Genomic DNA, 19,067 nt, shown 5'->3' on the forward strand with positions numbered 1-19,067 from the left:
AGTGTTTGTTTGTTTGAACGCGCTAATCTCAGGAACTACTTGGTCCGATTTGGAAAATTCTTTCGGTGTTAGATAGCCCATTCATCGAGGAAGGCTATGACTATACAGGGTGTCCCACTGTTGGTATACTAAGCTCAAAGGAGGTTATAGTTTTGCATACGCTGAGTACGTAAAAAATAATTAAAAAATTCCAGACGCATTTTTTTTTTCAAATAGATGAATTCTTAAAACTCTATGTGTACACCCATAACAAGCGAGCCGCCCAACTTTGCCACCAGCACGTGAGCTATTGTTTAAGATTATGTTTTCATAGATAAAATGCTCATATTAGAGAAGCGGTATATGCCGGCTACGCGAAGCTAGAGAAGAAAACATGGATTTTCAGGAAAAATTTAGCAAAAAATTTTGGACGTAATTTTTTTTAAAGTATTTTTTACGTGATCAGTGTATGCAAAACTACAAGTTCCTTCGCGCTTAGTATACCAATAGTGGGACACCCTGTATATCATCACGCTTAGACCAACAAGAGCAGCTAGTACTACATAATATATAATACCATATAAAAATTTTATAACAAATCTATAGATTGTGCAGATAAGCCTTTGATATCACCGCTATCTAGAGCAGTAAATCAATGTAGTACAATATTTAAGAGCGTAGTAATAATAAAGGAATTATAGAATCATGTTTCAATAAAGAATATTATTTTTATAACATTGAGGTATTATTACTAGAGAGGGCATCACGAACAAAATCTGTGCGAGGCGCGCGGCGGCGCGGGGCGGCTAGTGAGTCATACACTTTGTAGATATTCTGCCTCTTATTACTTATAAATTAAAACCAATCAATGTAACAAATAAAAATTGAGTTTGAGACGATTGACTCTAACTCGTGTTAAAAAAAGTGTAGTAGCGATGCCCTCTCTAGTACGTAGTACACGTAACTCAATGTATTATAATTAATTCTTGCGATTAGCGCGATTGCGCCGCATGTTGGTGTGACACTGGGGGCAGTACCACTTGCCCTTCGGCGGCGCCGTGATCCCCACGCACGGGTAGTGGAACCATTCGTATGGACACTGCGAAGTAAAACAAGAAATTAGTCGTAATTTTTTTTTTTTTTATTATAGGACATTATTACACAAATCGACTTAGTCCCACAGTAAGCTCAATTAAGGCTTGTGTTGTGGGTACTAGGCGACGATAAATATAATATTTTTAATAAATACATATATATATAATAACACCCAGACCCAAGAACAAATAATTGAGTTCATCACACGAATATTTGCCCTGACCGGGGATCGAACCCGGGACCGTCGGCTCAGCTCGGCTTCAGCGTGCTGTTCACCGCACTACAATATATACAAGAGCACTCACGTCATGATTGTCGCAGGCGACCATATCGCCGTAGGAGACCTGGTTGCAGATGCAGTAGCGCGGCTCGTTGGGGTCGTACGTCCACTCCTCCTCCATGTGCTCCTCGCCGCTCGGCTTCAGCGTGCTGTTCACCGCGCTACAATAACAAATATTTATTAGACAATCCTACTATCCTTTTTTTTATAGTGGGGAAATCTTCCAAAGATACCCACGGCCCCCGGGGAAGGAGCCGTGGGTTATGTCGGATTCTTACCGACTAAAACCCCACTGTGTTCCGTCGAGCCGCTTTAATGATGGGGCCGCGGGTATTGGTTAGAAATTAGAATTATTCCGTGACCCAATCCTACTATCCTACTTCCTACTAATATAATATTATAAATGCGAAAGTTTGTGAGGATGGGTGTGTGTGTATGTTTGTTACTCTTTCACGCAAATACAAGTGAACCGATTACAACGAAATTTAGTACACATATACATAAAGGGTAACTTGGATTAACACATAGGATTGGTTTTATCCCGGATATCCCACGGGAACGGGAACTATGCGGGTTTTTCTTTGAAAGCGCGGGCAAAACCGCGGGCGGAAAGCTAGTATTACATATTGTGATTTTTATAGAAAATTTTAGGTATTAGAGCCACTTATTTTTATAGATTTATAAAATTATTCTATCGTATAACCTAGGTAGATCAGAAACAGTAAATGAACAATATAACAGATTTGCACAAAAGTCGGCCCTATTACTGAACAGTAATGTCTACCAAGCAACTTAGTAGAAAAGGAAATAGTTTATTTATTTATGATGATACAGCAATATCTAATTTTTTTTGTGTTAATCAAATGAATGTAGAACCACACAATTTTAATCAGATTAATTGAAAGTTTCAGTTAATATCCCGAAAATCTTTACGATTTTCAGGATATTAACTTGCCCAAACATTTTCATATTTATAACAAAATAATCACCATGTCATTCCGTCTTATTCATCCAAGAAGCTTTAAGTTATATGTACTAAATATTAAGTAATAGATTATGTCGAAAACTTACACAGCGGTGGGCGACGAAGAGCGACTAGCGGCCGCGACTACGGACTGCGAGTGCATCGATGTATTGCTTGATGTGCTGTAGCTGCTCTTCCTGTAATATTATTTTATTTATAGTACACTAGTTTTCCGCACGCGGCTTTGCTTTAAAACTCAACAAATCATGTACTAAAACCTTCTTTAAGAACCTTCTATCTGTCAAAAAAAAAGTCATCAAAATCTGTTGTGTAATTTTAAAGATTTAGCATACGGCGGAAAGCCACTTTGTTGTGTACTATGTATTGACAATAATATATTCAATTTCGTAATAAAACGAATGTTAAATTGAAATAAATACACACCTAAGAGGGAAAGAGTAGAATAAATTTATATGTGCCTGTTGGTCCAAGCGATTCCTGTTTAAGCATTTTGTCAATACGATAAAATATAATTGACAGAACCACAGGGAGGGCAAACCAATACACGAATTTATTATTCATACTTCTATACACAATTTATTTGGTTCATTATGTAAAAAAAAACCAGTATAGTGTATACTTACTTCTGTTTAGTATGCCGTTTGTTGGAGGACGACGCTGTAGCGTGTCCGTGCACGGTGGTGTGGTGGCCGTGGATACTGGCGGTCTGACTGTGGGCCGTCGGTACTACGCCGTGACCTGACAATATTTTATAAAAAAAATCTTAAATATAGTTCTAAGTAAAACACACGATTTAATGATAGAATCAACTGAAAGTATTTTTTTTAACAATATTTATTTTTTATTATTTTAAATATTGTGTATAAGTGTAGTGTGAGGTCTACACCCTAATGTATAATGTGTATGCGGCGTGTAGTGATGTGTGTAGTTTGCTGCGTATAGTATAGTATGTAATGTACAACGGTAGGCCGGTTACAGAGCTTCACCGACCGTCAGTGCGTACCATCGGTCCTGACGATACGCATCAACAATGTGTATGACTATGACACTAATACGTATGACAATACGCGTGCGTATGGTCGGTCTAGCTATGAACGGTTTTATGAATTTCCATACATATGACAAGCGCGACTGACGTACGCACTGATGGTCGGTGAAGCTCTGCAACCGGCCGTAGTGTGGTGTGTAGTGTGCAGCGTGTAGTGTACAGCATATAGTGGCAACGTGTAGTGTAGTGTGGTGTGAAGTGTACAGCGTGTAGTGTGCAGTCTCCAGACTCCAGTATGCACGTACCGTGGTCATGGTGCGTGGCGTGGTGCGCGTGGTGCGCGTGGTGCGCGGGGTGCGCGTGGTGCAGCTCGGCGCCCGCCACCGCCTCGTACGACGCCTTCAGCGACGCCGTGCGGCGACCGTGCTGCATCTGCGCATGACGTCATATTACACATTCAGTTCAAATTTAAATAAACTTCAAGTTCAGATTTTTTTGCAATAAATAGTTGAAAAATACAATATAGACGCCTTCAACGACCGTGTTGAATCTGCATATAACGTCATTATTACATAGTATAAAACGAAGTCACTTTCCGCCATCAGTGTGTCTGTACACTTAGATTTTTAAAATTACACACCAGATTTTGATGTTTTTTTTAAATAGATACAGTGATTCAAGGGAAATGTTTTAGTATATCATATACTAGCGGTCCGCCCCGGCTTCGCTCGTGGCACATATTTCGCAATAAAAGATAGCCTATGTTCTTTCTCAGGGTCTAAAGATTATCTGTGCCAAATTCCATCAAAATCGGTCCAGTAGTTTATGAGCCTATTCATTACAAACAAACAAACAAAGTTTTCCTCTTTATAATATTAGTGTAGATTAGGTTCTAAACAAAACGGGCGAAGCCGCGGGCGAAAAGGTATTATATTATATTCAGCTTAAATAAATTCCTTGTTAAGATTTTTTTTGTTTTTTTCAATAAATAGTAAAAACTAGACCAAAATGTGTATTATAAATACAAAACATTACCTGTTGCGTGGCTGCTATAGCTTGACTAGCAGCTGCTGCAATAGCACTTCCCGCATGGCCCAGCGAGTATGAATCTCGACCCAATGCAGCCTGTAAAATGCACATACAATTACTGCACTTAATTTTGAAAACATTGTATTAATTCCTAATATATTCTTGGAAATATCTTACTTCTAAACATGTATAGATTATATTTATGATTACCTGAATGGCTGAATCAGTTCTCGAAAGGGTTCCATTTGTAGCATGTGCGCGCGAGTCTCTGTTATTCCAACTTTCACGGCGCTTCTCTGCTCTAATACGATATCTATAAAGAGTTAAGTATTTGGACCATGACATTGTAAATAAGAAAAAATAATAAATTCAGACTAGACCTGTGATAATTTTTGAGTTGTAACAATGATTAACAATGGCGTAGAATAACAGTGTGTCTTATTGTTATATGAGTTACGACTTATCAGACACCGACTTAATAATATAGATGAGTGGGATAATTAAATTAATAAATTTATTGTTTGAGTAAATATCTGTTTTTATGTTTGGTAGATATCAAGTGCAGATATAAAATAAAGATAAATAATATTTTCGGTTCTGTTATCAGTTTTTAGTAATAAAAATGAAAAACAACATTTCATAAGCATTCTCATCTAACACATACCTACTCTCCTTGTAATGGTTGTTACTAGAAGTTGTTGTATGATTTGTGTTTGTATCAAGATCCAAAGACCGTTTCTCTAATAATTCAGTGATTCCTTTGTTATCTGCCTCTAATTCACATTTAAATTTATGTAGTTCTGTATCTGTGAAATTAGAGAAAATACATATACATACATAACTTAGATTCATCTGCTATAAGCCTATTTTAAAAAATGAACTGACATGCAATTTTTAACAATTTTATTAATTTTGATATGTTAAATTTAGATTAAATGCAATAACTTGAAATAAAGATTCATGCACCAAAGTTTCACGTTGAAAATTATAAAATGGTTTAATAACGTACCCAATCTTCTTAAATATCTGTCAACTAAATCATACATCTGATTTGCTAAAGCTACTTTCTCATCTGCTTCTTCCAAAGTCTTATTGTAACCCTTCTTTATATCTACAAATTCAGTATCCGCCTGATCGGTGTTTATATCACCTCGCCGACATCCCCCGAATAACATTCGGACCCGTTTTTCCAATGTATCCATATTATCTAGGAAAATTTATCATGTCATTATTGTTTGTTGAATTAAAGAAAATATAAACATTTAAAAAAAAAACATCAAAATTATAAACAAACTACAAAATAGTTACTTTGAACGGATAAATCCATTTCTCGCATTTCTGTGAAGCGATCTCTTAATTCTTGAGGAAGATGTTCGATCACTGTAATAAATAAAAATTTCTGTATGTAAATAAATGTTGCAAATATAATCAAACACTATTAAACACGATTAAAACGTAGGATAATTAATATAAAAAAAAAATATAAATAAAAAAAATATATTTTTTGTAAATATTTTGAATTTCCCGCCAATGTGAGTTATTGATCAAAAAACACAACAAAAAACAATAGTGCCAACCGTAATGGCGATTGCGAATAGCTAAGGTGATAAGCAAAAGGTCTACTTACTTTCCAAGTAATCTTCGAGATACAACATTTTTGTGAGTACAGTTATTTACGTTAACTTAATAAATTTCAATTCTAATAATTATTTAAATGAAATAAGTTGTTTATTATCGTATTAATTGTAAAACAAATACCAGTCAACGTGGACTATAAACAACGTCACCGGAAAAGTTGCTATAGACGTAGAGGGAGAATGTACATTCTCACTCTACGGCTATAGACTATAGCATAGAGTATAGATTAGAAACTACGGATTACAGACTATTCAAATATAGTATACACCTCAGAGGTATACACTATATAGAGTTTAATATGGACATTTTATTTGTAAATGATTTTTACGATAGATTTATTTTGTAAAAATTATATTTATAAATGTGTTGCACTAGAAAAATATAATTTAGTAAATAAAAATAAAAAAATATTACGTATACATATATAACACATTTTTATAGACGATCATAGTAGAATAGGTCATATTATGTATATTAAAATTCATTTGGGGTTTGAAACTTTTTGTATGGACGCTGGCATATCGACCTGCCGCCATTTTGATTTTTTTTCAAAATCGCGGCGCACGATTAAAGTGGTATGTATGGATAGAGGACACATAGACGAACAAAAAATGTCTAATAACATAGTACCCTAAAGCGTCACATTACCGAGATATTTGGAGGTAAATATTCACTTATGAGTACAACGACAAACACTAAAAATAGACTAATTACGTGTCTATATGCATAATATTATCTCCAAATAATCACTCCCAGGTAGATTATTATTATTACAGGAAGAAATTAGGTATTCATTACATTACTTACATTTTTATGTAAGTATGTATGTTTTTATGTAATGAATGTACCTACTTTCTTCCAATAAACGGTTAATTAATAATAATCTACCTGGGAGTGATTATTTCGAGATAATATTATGCATATAGACACGTAATAAGTCAATTTTTAGTGTTTGTCGTTGTACTCATAAGTGAATATTTACCTCCAAATATCTCGGTAATGTGACGCTTTAGGGTACTATGTTATTAGACATTTTTTGTTTGTCTATGTATCCTCTATCCATGCATACAACTTTAATCGTGCGCCGCGATTTTGAAAAAAAATCAAAATGGCGGCCGGGTTGATATGCCAGAAAGTTTCAATGCCCTTTTCCGAATTTTTTGTTTAACTAAAAATAATTTACTTATTAAAAGTAAAATGATTTAATAAAGAACATTTTCAGCCAAAATGATACGCAGACCTTTGACGGAAATAAAATTGAAACTCGAAGATCTACAAGAATATGAAAATTCTCGGCGAGAAGCAGCAAATCGATCTACTCAAGAAGCGAAAGAAGATACCCCTAAAACTTTAGCCAGTTCGAAGACTGTTGAAGAGATACACAACAGAATTGGTTATACTGCAAAAAAACGACATAGCGGAACAAGTTCAGTGTAGATTTAAATTAAGTATATTTATTTCACAATAAAATATGATAGAATAATTGCATGGTGTTTTACTTTTGATAAGTTTACGATTTCAAATACTTCTTTCTTAAATTGTGCCATATGACTATTTTAAATTTACATTTTAACTTCATAATTGCAATGGTTGCATAGGGTTGCATAATTATTTTTATACGCAATACGCCTGCAATTATGTTCTGTGGCAGTGAGAGTGAAATGTGAATTTTACGCTATATTCTGTGGAACTCCACTAGAACCACAGACTACAGAGCAAGTATGAAGTAATTGACTAGAACTTTCTTGATTCTTGAAAGCGCTCGAAATACAAATTATTTATTAAATTAATATTCTATTTGACTATTTCGTGCTTAGAGCATTAAATTTCGTAGTTCGTATCTTAAGATCTATTGTTGAATTATTTTCTTTGCTACTCTAATTAAAGCAACCACTATTATGTCCGATACAAAAATTAGTGAGGTAAGACTCCTTTTTATGTTCAGTGATTTGTGATAATATTATAGAACCTTTCTTAATTTTTCGTATACAATCTTTTACAGCTGAAGAGCGATATTGAAGAATTGCAAGCATTATTGAAACAGGCCAAACGTAAAAAAGTTCAAGACTTATTGTCGCTTGAAATTCGAAAATTGGAGACAGAATGGATAGATTTAAAAGAGAAGTCAAAAGAAACTCCAATGGAAGTGTCTGTTGCGGCATCTTCGGTACCTGCTCAGAACAAGAGATATCAAATCAAATTAAATGGGTATGGTAAGTGTCAGTTTAACAATTTATTTACGATAATTTTGAAATTTGCTTATAATACATCGATCTGCTAGAAGCGTTCATTTTGAGGTTGTTTTTGTCGGTGTTCTACTCGTTTCCGCTCTCTAATAAGAAGTAATCAAAATAAAACATAATGATAAATCTAATTGAGGAACATTCGTATTAAATGGTTTGCTAAACAGTAAAAAACAGAATGCATACAAGTAAATCAGTTTTCTGTTTCATTAAAAAAAAATTATCATATCAATAAGTTTGTCAAATCAAATCTATTATAATTTCAGGTTGGGATCAATCCGACAAATACATTAAGGTGTTTGTAACCCTTAAAAATGTACACACTCTGCCTAAAGAACAGGTTTATTGCAAAATAACTGAGAAGTCCATGGAACTGTTTGTTGAAAACTTGGACGATAAAGATTACACATTAGTAATTAATAAATTGCTCTACCCAGTCCTTGTCGGTGAATGTCATTGGAAGCAGAAAACAGGTGAGTAATTTTAATATTGTATTTTTCAATATCTAGTAAGTACAACGCGGTCACATTAACTTGGCGCATCGCTGGAATGCGAAAACCCGCCTGCTTCCCCCCGCATTCCCTTAGCTCGCCCGGCAATCGTCAGTATGGTTAGCATCTCTGTTACCGATACAAAATATCGTCATCAAAGCCATGCCGCATGGCTTCGATGCCGTCATTTTGTCATTTTGCCCATGGCCCATGCGTCAAGTTAATGTGACCGCGTTGTAATCGCTTATATTTTTCAATGTTTCATATTCTTGTATATTTTGTACAATGGACATAAAGACTTATATTTAGTCACATGTAGAAAATGAAATGTCTATATGAATAAGTTTTTAGATATTGCTAATTTCACTGTGTTTTGCATTAGTATATCTGAAGATTTTCAATCTAAACATCTGCACTGCAAAACTTGGGCACTCAGTGATGTAATGAATATGATCAATATTTACTATTTAGGTTAATTTAAATAACACATGTATATTGTGTATAATTTTTAAAAATATTTTTCGTTTTAGATATGGTTGTCATATTCCTTGCAAAATCTGACAAATCAATGAAGTGGTCGCACATGACAGAAATTGAAAAGAAATTTGATGACAAACGCAATAGTCGTTTCAAGACAAATCCCGAAGATATGGACAATAAGGACCCTCAGGCATCTATTATGAGTCTCATGAAGAATATGTAAGTTCAATATTATCTATTACTAGCAGTCCGCCCCGGCTTCGCCCGTGGTACACATTTCGCAATAAAAGGTAGACTATGTTCTTTCCCAGGGTCTAAAGATTGTCTGTGCCAAATTTCATCAAAATCGGTTGAGAGGTTTATGTGTGAAAACCATACATACATAATTACAAACTTTTCCTCTTTATAATATTAGTATAGATTAAATGGAAAATTGTTATTTTCTGTTAACATTTAAAGACATTCTAAGGGTGCTTTTTCATCAGCGATGTGTGAGGATGCATGTGTTTGTGAAGAACCAATAGTATCGCTTCAAATGCTAAATGAATATGGTGGAAAACAACCTTGTAGTTTTAACATGTGATTATATATTTTAATTTTTTTTAACGTGATAACGTTTTTAAAATCGTTTTAGTCGGGTGACATGTTCAGAAACTTGTGTCACACCAAAACCTCACGAGCGCGATCGCAGGTATAACGAGAGAGAGACAGACCGATCTCCCGTCTCATCTCGAGCACTGCCACTGCATTATGTTATCACGTATACATCTCGATCGTGAACCTACTTTACAAAGAACCAATTTTTTCTTATTTACTATTGTCCATTTTAGGTATGAAACAGGGGATGATGAAATGAAGAGAATGATTTCTAAAGCATGGTATGAAGGACAACACAAAAATAAAACTGATACCTTAGACCTGTGATGAAATTTCTGCAAATTTGAGTGCTTGAGTATCTGAAAGTTAGTATGTAAGTTCTCTTATAATCATAAGCTTTATGTTAATGAATGAAGATTTACTTCAAAATAAATCATGTAAAATAATGTGTATTTTTTATTTATCTATACTTATCTATATCTATCTATGAAGCTGACGAGTTTGTTTGTTTGAGCGCGCTTATCTCAGGAATTCGAGACAAATTTTAAAAATTATTTCACCATTGGATATATAAGGGAATTTTGAGTGCTAAAACTATATAAGAAAATTAAGGACTAGAGTATACAGAAGGGAAAAAAATACATCTGCATTATGCCATAAATTTATTAAGTTTAATATGTATTTGAAATCAACAATCATCAACAAATTGCTTGAATAATTTAATAGGTATTTTCTTTTATTGGTTTTTCTGACAATAGGTGTCATTCCACTGTTTTTCTCAATCTATCTTCAATTTTTCAGCAAAAGGAAGCCAATTTAGGACCCTGAAAATGAAATGTTTTTATTACAACATGTAAAACATGAGGAAATAAATATTCAAATATTTTTGCATTTAAATATTAGGAATGAACTTTACAGAAAACTTTTCAGTACTTAAAGTAAAAAAAATTCTGTAGTGAACTTAAAAATTTTTTCTTTAAAAAACTAGAAATAGGAACTATGAATGACATAGTCTTACTTGGATTTCTTATCTGTAAGTTCACATTGAGTCAATACTTGTATTACTATGTTGCATAAGTAGATTGCTTGTAGTATATAAAACAGAGTCGTCCAATTCAATAATAGGTACTTTTCATTTACTGGGTGGTTCAATATATCCCTTGATGCTTCAAAACGCGAATGTTTAGATGTTTCGCGTAACATGTTCTTTCTTTCGTGTCCATGTATAGCTCGTATCGGTTCTATAGAGAACATCCGTGATCTTCGTTCAGATCTATTAATATGATCTTTATCTAAGTTGCATGTATCTTTGAAATGACCCTGCATTTTATTATCTCTAGCATAATGTTTGTTTACAAATTCCTTCCGTAAATCCCTAACTTCGATGTCTCTGTTTGTTCCGCGTGCTACTACAGATCGCGTCTCCCTGTTTAGATTATTTAGATATTCTAATTCATTATTTTCTCGTATAGTACTCAAAATCTGTCTGTTATTTGGCCAATTCGATTGCTTTAAAGATCGACTCTGAGTATAACTTCTTCGAAAAGTACGAAGTTGAGTCCTTCCAATGTGTCCTCGGACTTCTCTTCTAAGTGACATAAAACTATTTGTATCTTGTGAATTAGCAGAATCCGATGCTTCTAAAATATCACTTGATTTAGCGGCGATGTCCGTTCTAAACAGATTTCTTGTATTACGAGTTCTTAATGCGTTACGAGTACGATCTCGGTTTCGTAGAGCATAATCAGTTTGTGTTGTTTTCTTTTCTCTATATGATGAAAAACAACGTAACCTTTCTATTTTTACAGTTTGCCTGTCCTCAAGTGAACCACTGTACCTGGTATTTCGTTTTTCACTCTGTCTTAAACTATCAACACTTCTTGATCGTATCTGTTTAGTGTTCCTTTTGGTTCTTCTAAGCTTAGCATCAACAAAATTACGCTCATTCATGCGTTCCATCAATTTTTCCGTCTGTCTAATTCTCGATAGTGTTGCTCTTAGTTCTAAAGTTGCTTTTCTATTATTATCAAAATTATGCAAAGCATATCCATCAGAAGCATGTCTTTCAGAGAGACGCCATGTTCTTTCACGTCTTACAGAATTTGTTGTATAGTGTTGCTTCGTGTTTACAGCACGTTGATCGATTGTTGAATCTCCGATATCTTCAACGTTTCGTAAATGAGATTGTCTGCTATTTCCATCTCGATTTAATAGATTGTCTGTAAAGAGCCCTTTCTCTGGCTGACCTTCACGAGCATAAGATATTCTCTTAGTTCTAAATTGATTTGTTCTCTGCTGAGTGTATTCTATAATGTTATATAATGAACGAGTAATCCTTGTATCTTTACGAGCACTGCCACGCAAAGTAGATGGTATGTGCTGATTTTCCCGGGTTAAACTGCTATCTGGTATAAGCTTTGTAACTCGGAGATCTCCGAAATAGGATGGATTGTAAGAAAGAATAGAGCGCAGAGGTCGTTCGTAACGATATTCTCTTCCAACATAAACTTCTCTTGAATGTGCTGTTAGAAAAGTATTAAAGGAAGCTATGAGAAGAAAAATTGCGCAGCGCATTGTCAGCCTTTTTTTCTATATTTTAGTTGTTTAGCTGAAGATGATTACTTGTGAACTGGCTTAAAGGATATCACTGCAGCCTTTTATACAGGTTCGGGATTATAGCAATAGTTATTGAATTTACCGCAAGAACGCATCTAATTTCAGCATCCCACGCGAAGACGACGCAAACGATTGCACATATTTGTCATTTTATCGTTCAATAGATTTCAATTTAATTTAATCGGTTTGACATAGGTATAATGGTGAATTTCTTTAGGGAACGGTATTCAAGTAGGTATTATATAATTGCTTTAAATATACTTTTAGGGCTCTTTCAATTTTTATTAAAAAATATCGATATATCCTGTGGATATATCGGTATGATTTGACAGAGAATATTCGAGCTTTAAAAATTAATTTTTTGGTCTAATCTAATTCACTCATCTTACATTTCTACGGGTACTCAAGTGCAAGTGCAAGTACGGGTGCTCTTTTACGGAGGCGTAGTTTTTGTTTATTTTTTTGTTTGATGTTCTTCAACAAGAGCACTAACAGTAATGTTTCTTCGTCAGAGTCCATGGCTTAACTGGTGTCAAATAAATTTAAAACAGCACTAGCATACAAACGCACGGCAGTCAGATACGCTTTCAATTTAAGCGTTTGGTAACGGACTGCTACTGTACTGCAACGGCACGGCAGTGGGTTATAAGTTATAGTTAACTAGCGGCACGGAAAACGTGCGGCAGCGGTCCGATACGAAACGCATAAATTGAAAAAGCCCTTATAATTACATATTAGATTTAAAAATTGGATTCGGAAAAAAATCGAAACTTGAATCTTGATATAGGGTCGGAATTCGCCTGCAGTTGGTTGAGGCGCGAGTATAGTCAATTTGGTGTTCCATCCCTACTACATAATTATAACCTAATAAAGGACACACAGTATACAAAAAAAGACACACAATAAAAGACTAACTAGACTAGACACGCAATAAACAAATCTTCCACTTTTATCAATAAACAATGTACTGCTAGGCTTGTGTCGCCTTTGCGTGGGATGCTGAAATTAGGTGCGTTCTAGCGTTTAATACGGTATCAATCGCCTTCATTCTCAGGCCGTATATAAGGGTGCCGCTGCAGCCTCGAAGCCAGTTTACAAGCAACCGTCTCTTGTTTTACATCTTACGGAAAGAAGAAAAATACCAAACCAGGATTACTATGCATTACGGGAATTACCTATTCCTAACATTGCTTTGTATTTTCCAACCAATAATATCAAACGGCAATATCGTTGATGGCAGGGAATCCCGTTCTGACCGTTCATTACGCTTTGAGCTTTCAGACCGACAAACGTATCGAGACGTACGTGAACGTTTCTCAGTAAGCTCTCCGAATAAGCTCTCGCCGGAACATTTCATAATTCGAGATGACCGCCGCGGACGATCTTCTTTGCGGAACCTAGAACGAGTAGATACGATCTTGCAACGACATACTAGAACGATCAGGCATTTGAAGACTAATGAAATAAGATCTCAGAGACTTTCTCGGTATCAAGATAGAATCATTCCCGATGTTAGATCGACCAATAAACGTACTTTTGATGATGCCTCTCGTAATGTGAGATTTGAACGCGGTACGGTACTATTGGACACTAGGAAAATTGCATCATTGACAGAACGTGTGGATGCGAATGAAAATAAATTGAGCAGGAGTCGAGGAATCTCCAAAAATGCACGTTCAAGAAGTGTTTACGATTTAAGGCAAAGTGAAAGACGCATTTCACAGAATCGTTTTGCACCGGAGCGAAATACTCATATTTCTCGGGATGAATCTGAGCGAAACCATAATGTAGAAAGAAGATTATCTAGCAATGCATATCAAAGAAGACAAGAAACCCGACAAAGGACTAATGTTCTCCCAAACCGTTCCCGATCATGGGTACGGGAGCAAATTCGTGAAATGCGCAGCCGAAATTATGATAACCTGGTGAGAAGGGAAAGACGCATTTCAATAGAAAATCGACGCAATGTCGATAAACGTGTTGCTATTTCGGAAGACTTAAGGGATATCAACTCTCAAAAGCGTGAACGATTTAGCGTTACACTAAATAGAGATGTAGCCGGAGACCGTTTTGAAAGAACTGTTCGAGGTCATTATACTCGATCGAGATCCCTTACACGTTCAAACCTCCGAAATAGTGTAACTGAAAATATGCGTGAACGCAACATTAATATTATACGAGCAAAAAGAGAACTAGAAAGACTAGGCGGAAATCGACGCAGGGAATCAAGAAGCTTGTCTACGGAAATTAGAGATATGGAGAGGGATTTCGCTGGCCGACAATATGCCAGAAATAGCAAAGCGCTCGTCCGTGAAATACAAGGAATTTCCGAAATGAGGAAGCCTTCTAGAACATTGTCACGATTGAATATTAGAGATGCCCGTAGTGAAGATAGAGAACGTGTTTCTCGATCAGAATTGAGGGAAAGATCTGAAATTCTTTTCCGTGAAACGGAGAGAACTGCCTCTCGGCATGAAAGAAGGAACAACATGTTGAGGGATACTGATGAATACGGATCACGTTTAGACGTATCCAGAAAATTGATAAATTCATTCAAAAACGAAGAAAAAACTGGAATGATGAATTGGCAAATACTGTTTTACACTTTACAAGGCATATACCTGTGTAGTATTTTGGTTAAAGCGATGAATAAAAATGATTATTATATGAAAAAGACCAGGTGAGTGGTACATGTTTGCGTACTTCAAATCTGAGTACATAATATTAGCAAAAATTAGGTTATTTTAGCGTGTACTTTTGAGATTTTTATACCGTGAAACCTGCTTACTTTGCCACTTTTTCATGTGTCAAAAAGTGTGATTCGCTTTAAAAAAATATAATTGTATGAAAACGTAATGAGTAACCTGCACCTAGACGTTAAATTTCATGAAAATTTACATTATTACTAAATATCTATTTCATTTTTGTAAATTATAATATTTTAAGCATAAAAACAATTATGGCAAAGTTAGCTGTCACTTCTGGTAAATTTGCCATATGAAAGAAAAAATGAAATTTTTGGAGTTTATGAGGTTAAAAAGTAATATATTTGCACTCTTCCTATATCCCGTAAAATAAAGTAAAAACTTTATATTATTTAGCACTGGTAATTTAACTCTCTAAGAAGGTGGCAAATTCACCAACCTTTCCAAAATATTTCCTATATAAGAAGAAGTTAGGGTTAGGGTTGTCAAATAAAAATGTTTTCGTAGTAGGAACAATTTAGTAAAAGTAAAAAAAAAAACAATCAATTACTTCTAGTTAGTTTCTTAACTTTGAATTGTTTTACATAATAAAACAAAAAAAAATAGTATTCATTAAACTAACTAACTTTTTTTTAATATCACACATTACACGACATTCCTAAAAGATTTAAACAATGACAAATTCTTATTTATATGATCTTGATTGAATATAAAAATTGTTGTTATTTTAAACTTGATAGGAACCAATCCAATCAAGTTTTAAAATCCGTTTGTACACATTATTTCCTATTAGCTGTACTTTATGTGTCTCTATTTCTTTTGTGTGTGCAATAAATAAATAAATACCTTTTGTAAAACAACCTTCATTTAAGCACATGCACTGTGTATTTCATACCTGGCTACCTAACAATTTATATTTTTTTTTCACCAGTCAGTAGGTTCTTACAATGACAATTTAATTAAAATATTCATCAGAAATTTTGTGGCAGCCCTAACATGGCAAAGTCACCATCACAGACGTTGTGATTGGGGTTGTTGAATTTACCAATACCAATTGCGAAGTAAAGGTAGCTTGTAGCACAGTAAATCAGCTTTTATTTAGCTAAAGAACATTATGTTAACATAATATCAAAAAAATACTTACGTAGGCAATGCTTTTCCCGTTTGTTTTTGTAAAAGTTCCGGAGCACTAAGTTTCATACCGCCAACATTCGAAAAAAGTAACCGCCGAAAATGACATCTCAAAAACAAGCTGGGTTGCCACATCTCATTCGGTGTTGCCATTTAACTCATAAATTTTACTATACAGGCATGCATAAATGACAAAAAACTGATATTAAGATGTGACTACACTTTTTCCCTCAGAAGTTGGCTATGGCAAAGTCTGCAACCGTTGGCAAAGCTAGCAGGTTTTACCTTTTAATTAAGTTTTAACTTTAAATATGTTATCTTACAGATCCTTTGGGTGGTTTCCTCTATCTACTGCTATGAAGATTGATTGAACAATAATGATATTCATCGGCACGCTTTTCGAAAATATTACCTTTCTCTAAGAATATATTGTTACAAACATATTTAAATGTGTATAGACTACTTAAATTTTTACTATATGAAATAAAATATGGTTATTCTGATTTCCTGTTTTTTAATGCACGAATTTATTTTATTCTGATTTATAAAAAAAATACATTATATAATATACCTACATCCACAAACTAAATAATAACCCTGTACCTTACTAAACTACCTACATGAAAGCTGAAATATGTACAACCTTGTTCAATTCTCAAAGCTTATAATAAATTAATTTTAATGTATCGAATAGGCCACGGGAATAGGCAATATGTAACAGGAGGATAAAAAATGTGTAGTTATTCTAAGGTTTTCATTTAATTATTATTTTCTTTTCTTTGTGAATATTCTATTGTGTTGTGAATATTTCGAGTGTCCACGTCTTATCGATATTAATATCGAGCAAAAAAAGTTTTGTTTAGGGTTTTTTGTATGGGAGCCACCTTGAATACTTATTTTATTCTTATTTCTAGGGTTCCGACTTCCGAGCCTCAAAAGGCAAAAAACGGTACTTTGTTGTCCGTCTATCTGTTTGTCTGTCGGCTTTCTGTCTTGAGATAATTTCTCTCAGAAACGTGTAGTTACCATTATAATTATTTATAAAAAAAAAAAACAAAATCGTCGGGGCTGCCATAGTCAATTCCTTTCCCGTTTTAATCTCAATAGAAACAATTAAGCATAAACTTAAAACAAACTACGTAGATAATGATGGTATGGCAATTGGCAGCCCCGACGACTTTGTGTTTTTTTTTTTTAATAATTATAATGGTAACTTTGTAGTAACATAATTTTAAAGATTGTCGGGAAGTTTGTAACATTATTTGTTCCTTTTTGTTGCGTGAGGGTTTTAAATTTGATTAACTACTTAATCGATTTTCTTTCATCATTTTCATTTTTTTGGTTATCAGATCGGTGAAGGTCGAACTTTCACGGTCTCCTCTACTCAGAGACATTGTCAACAAGTTCATCGGTTCACCGTTCAGTATTTTATGCGTGAAAGTTTACGTCTTTTTCTGCATCCATTCCATTTCCATACGATTTATGAAGTATCAAATAACAAGTAGAACAAGTAGAGCGAAACATATATTGAGATAGGACTTAAGTATTATTTGTGAAAAATTACTGATATCAAAACTAGCACTCAGACAGTGGTTTTATTTTAAGGAGTAGGTACAAAATAGTTTGATCGATTTTCGTGCTTTTAGAGTTCCGCAACCGCAACTTCAAAAGGAAAAAAACGAAACCCTTTTAGCATCACTTCCTGCCTGCCTGTATGCATCAAATTAAAATTTTATTCTTAAAAATAAATTACAGGTAGGTAAGTATAAAGGTATATTGCCAACAACTAGCTAGATAGGTAAGAAGTTAAGTTTCAACTAAATGCGTCTAGTAGTTTTTGTATGAAACCGGGATCACAGGCAGACCGAAAAATAATTTCAATATTTTTTTGGCTTGTTAGTTGTTTTACTTGTATTTAGATCCGTAGTAGGTACATATATTGTTAGTTTTTTAACTAACTATGTTCTTTCTCAGTTAAAATTATTTTTGTATCAATTTTTACCCAAATCATTTCATTCAGCAGCTCTCAGGCCTGAAACAGACAGATTTACTTTCGTTTTTACAAAATTAGTGGGGATCAGGTATGTACTTTAGCTAAATATATTTTTATGTAACTACATTTTTTCAATGGGTAAAACTGAACATAAATAAATTTTCTGAACGACTTTTACCTCATATACTTACATATTTTATTTATGTGATTCTATTATGTATCATCTTTACCTATCCGCCATTATAGTCCTTTTCACCTAGGATGATTCCTGTGACACTTCATCGTGTTCCGAATTACGTATTTTATGTTTAAAAAGTCAAAATAATTTTAGTGCATAATATTTTTAATTTATGGCGGCATTATTACCAAAAATATAAAAATGAAACATCGTAAGCTTATAAATAAAAAACAGTATTGTTTAGTTTAATATAATGAAAAATAAAATAAAATAACACAAAAATATAATACCTACGCAATTCGTGTACATGAAATGGATCGTTGAAAAATCATAGAGTTGGAAAATCATATAATCGGCGCCCATCTTCTGATCGTTTGTCAATCGAGTCAATCGTCTGTACGAGTGCGTCAGCCTTGTATACAAGTTGCATTTGTATATTGATACTTTACGTGGTATTCTGTTATTGTTACTAATTATTATTGTTGACTTTTTGTTGCTGTTGTTTGCTAAGTTTCCTTAGTTAATTGTTGGCGAAATGCCGAAAAAACTAATTTTGGTACTTTATTCAAATCGATTTCATTTCCATATAGAATATTATCGATTATCGGAAACAACTGATACGATTTCAGTAACCGACAT

At 34.1% G+C, this 19,067-nt stretch overlaps 4 protein-coding genes and 1 long non-coding RNA gene across 5 annotated transcripts; 3 read left to right on the top strand and 2 right to left on the bottom strand.

The window, feature by feature from the left end:
• Positions 1–531: 531 nt before the first annotated feature.
• On the bottom strand, positions 532–6,156 carry Ing3 (Inhibitor of growth family, member 3). The gene is made up of 11 exons (XM_090111605.1): positions 5,984–6,156; positions 5,665–5,736; positions 5,366–5,563; positions 5,021–5,162; positions 4,567–4,669; positions 4,363–4,452; positions 3,633–3,759; positions 2,963–3,077; positions 2,426–2,515; positions 1,380–1,515; positions 532–1,078 (listed from the first exon to the last, which is right to left on the bottom strand). Exons 1-11 carry the CDS (start codon positions 6,009–6,011, stop codon positions 959–961), a joined length of 1,221 nt encoding a protein of 406 aa, XP_089967731.1. The 5' UTR covers positions 6,012–6,156; the 3' UTR covers positions 532–958.
• LOC149901232 (uncharacterized) lies at positions 5,914–7,478 on the top strand. Its single transcript, XR_016457675.1, has 2 exons — positions 5,914–6,015; positions 7,217–7,478. It is a non-coding gene; the product is annotated as an uncharacterized LOC149901232 (long non-coding RNA).
• A 228-nt stretch (positions 7,479–7,706) lies between these two features.
• Positions 7,707–10,251, top strand: LOC149901233 (calcyclin-binding protein). Its single transcript, XM_090111707.1, has 5 exons — positions 7,707–7,916; positions 7,997–8,207; positions 8,504–8,710; positions 9,259–9,427; positions 10,039–10,251. Exons 1-5 carry the CDS (start codon positions 7,893–7,895, stop codon positions 10,130–10,132), a joined length of 705 nt encoding a protein of 234 aa, XP_089967833.1. The 5' UTR covers positions 7,707–7,892; the 3' UTR covers positions 10,133–10,251.
• Positions 10,252–10,543: 292 nt separating this feature from the next.
• Positions 10,544–12,379, bottom strand: LOC149901234 (uncharacterized). Its single transcript, XM_090112004.1, has 2 exons — positions 10,824–12,379; positions 10,544–10,629 (listed from the first exon to the last, which is right to left on the bottom strand). Exons 1-2 carry the CDS (start codon positions 12,377–12,379, stop codon positions 10,584–10,586), a joined length of 1,602 nt encoding a protein of 533 aa, XP_089968130.1. The 3' UTR covers positions 10,544–10,583.
• Positions 12,380–13,546: 1,167 nt separating this feature from the next.
• Positions 13,547–16,691, top strand: LOC149901235 (uncharacterized). The gene is made up of 2 exons (XM_090111900.1): positions 13,547–15,101; positions 16,583–16,691. The coding sequence occupies exons 1-2, from the start codon at positions 13,579–13,581 to the stop codon at positions 16,626–16,628; spliced, it is 1,569 nt and encodes a 522-aa protein (XP_089968026.1). The 5' UTR covers positions 13,547–13,578; the 3' UTR covers positions 16,629–16,691.
• The last annotated feature ends 2,376 nt before the right edge of the window (positions 16,692–19,067 follow it).

The sequence above is a fragment of the Colias eurytheme genome, chromosome 17, assembly GCF_061535395.1.
Source record: "Colias eurytheme isolate Ceu_HAF_F1 chromosome 17, ilColEury1 Martin Lab GWU primary, whole genome shotgun sequence".
NCBI classification, from domain to species: Eukaryota; Metazoa; Arthropoda; class Insecta; order Lepidoptera; family Pieridae; genus Colias; species Colias eurytheme.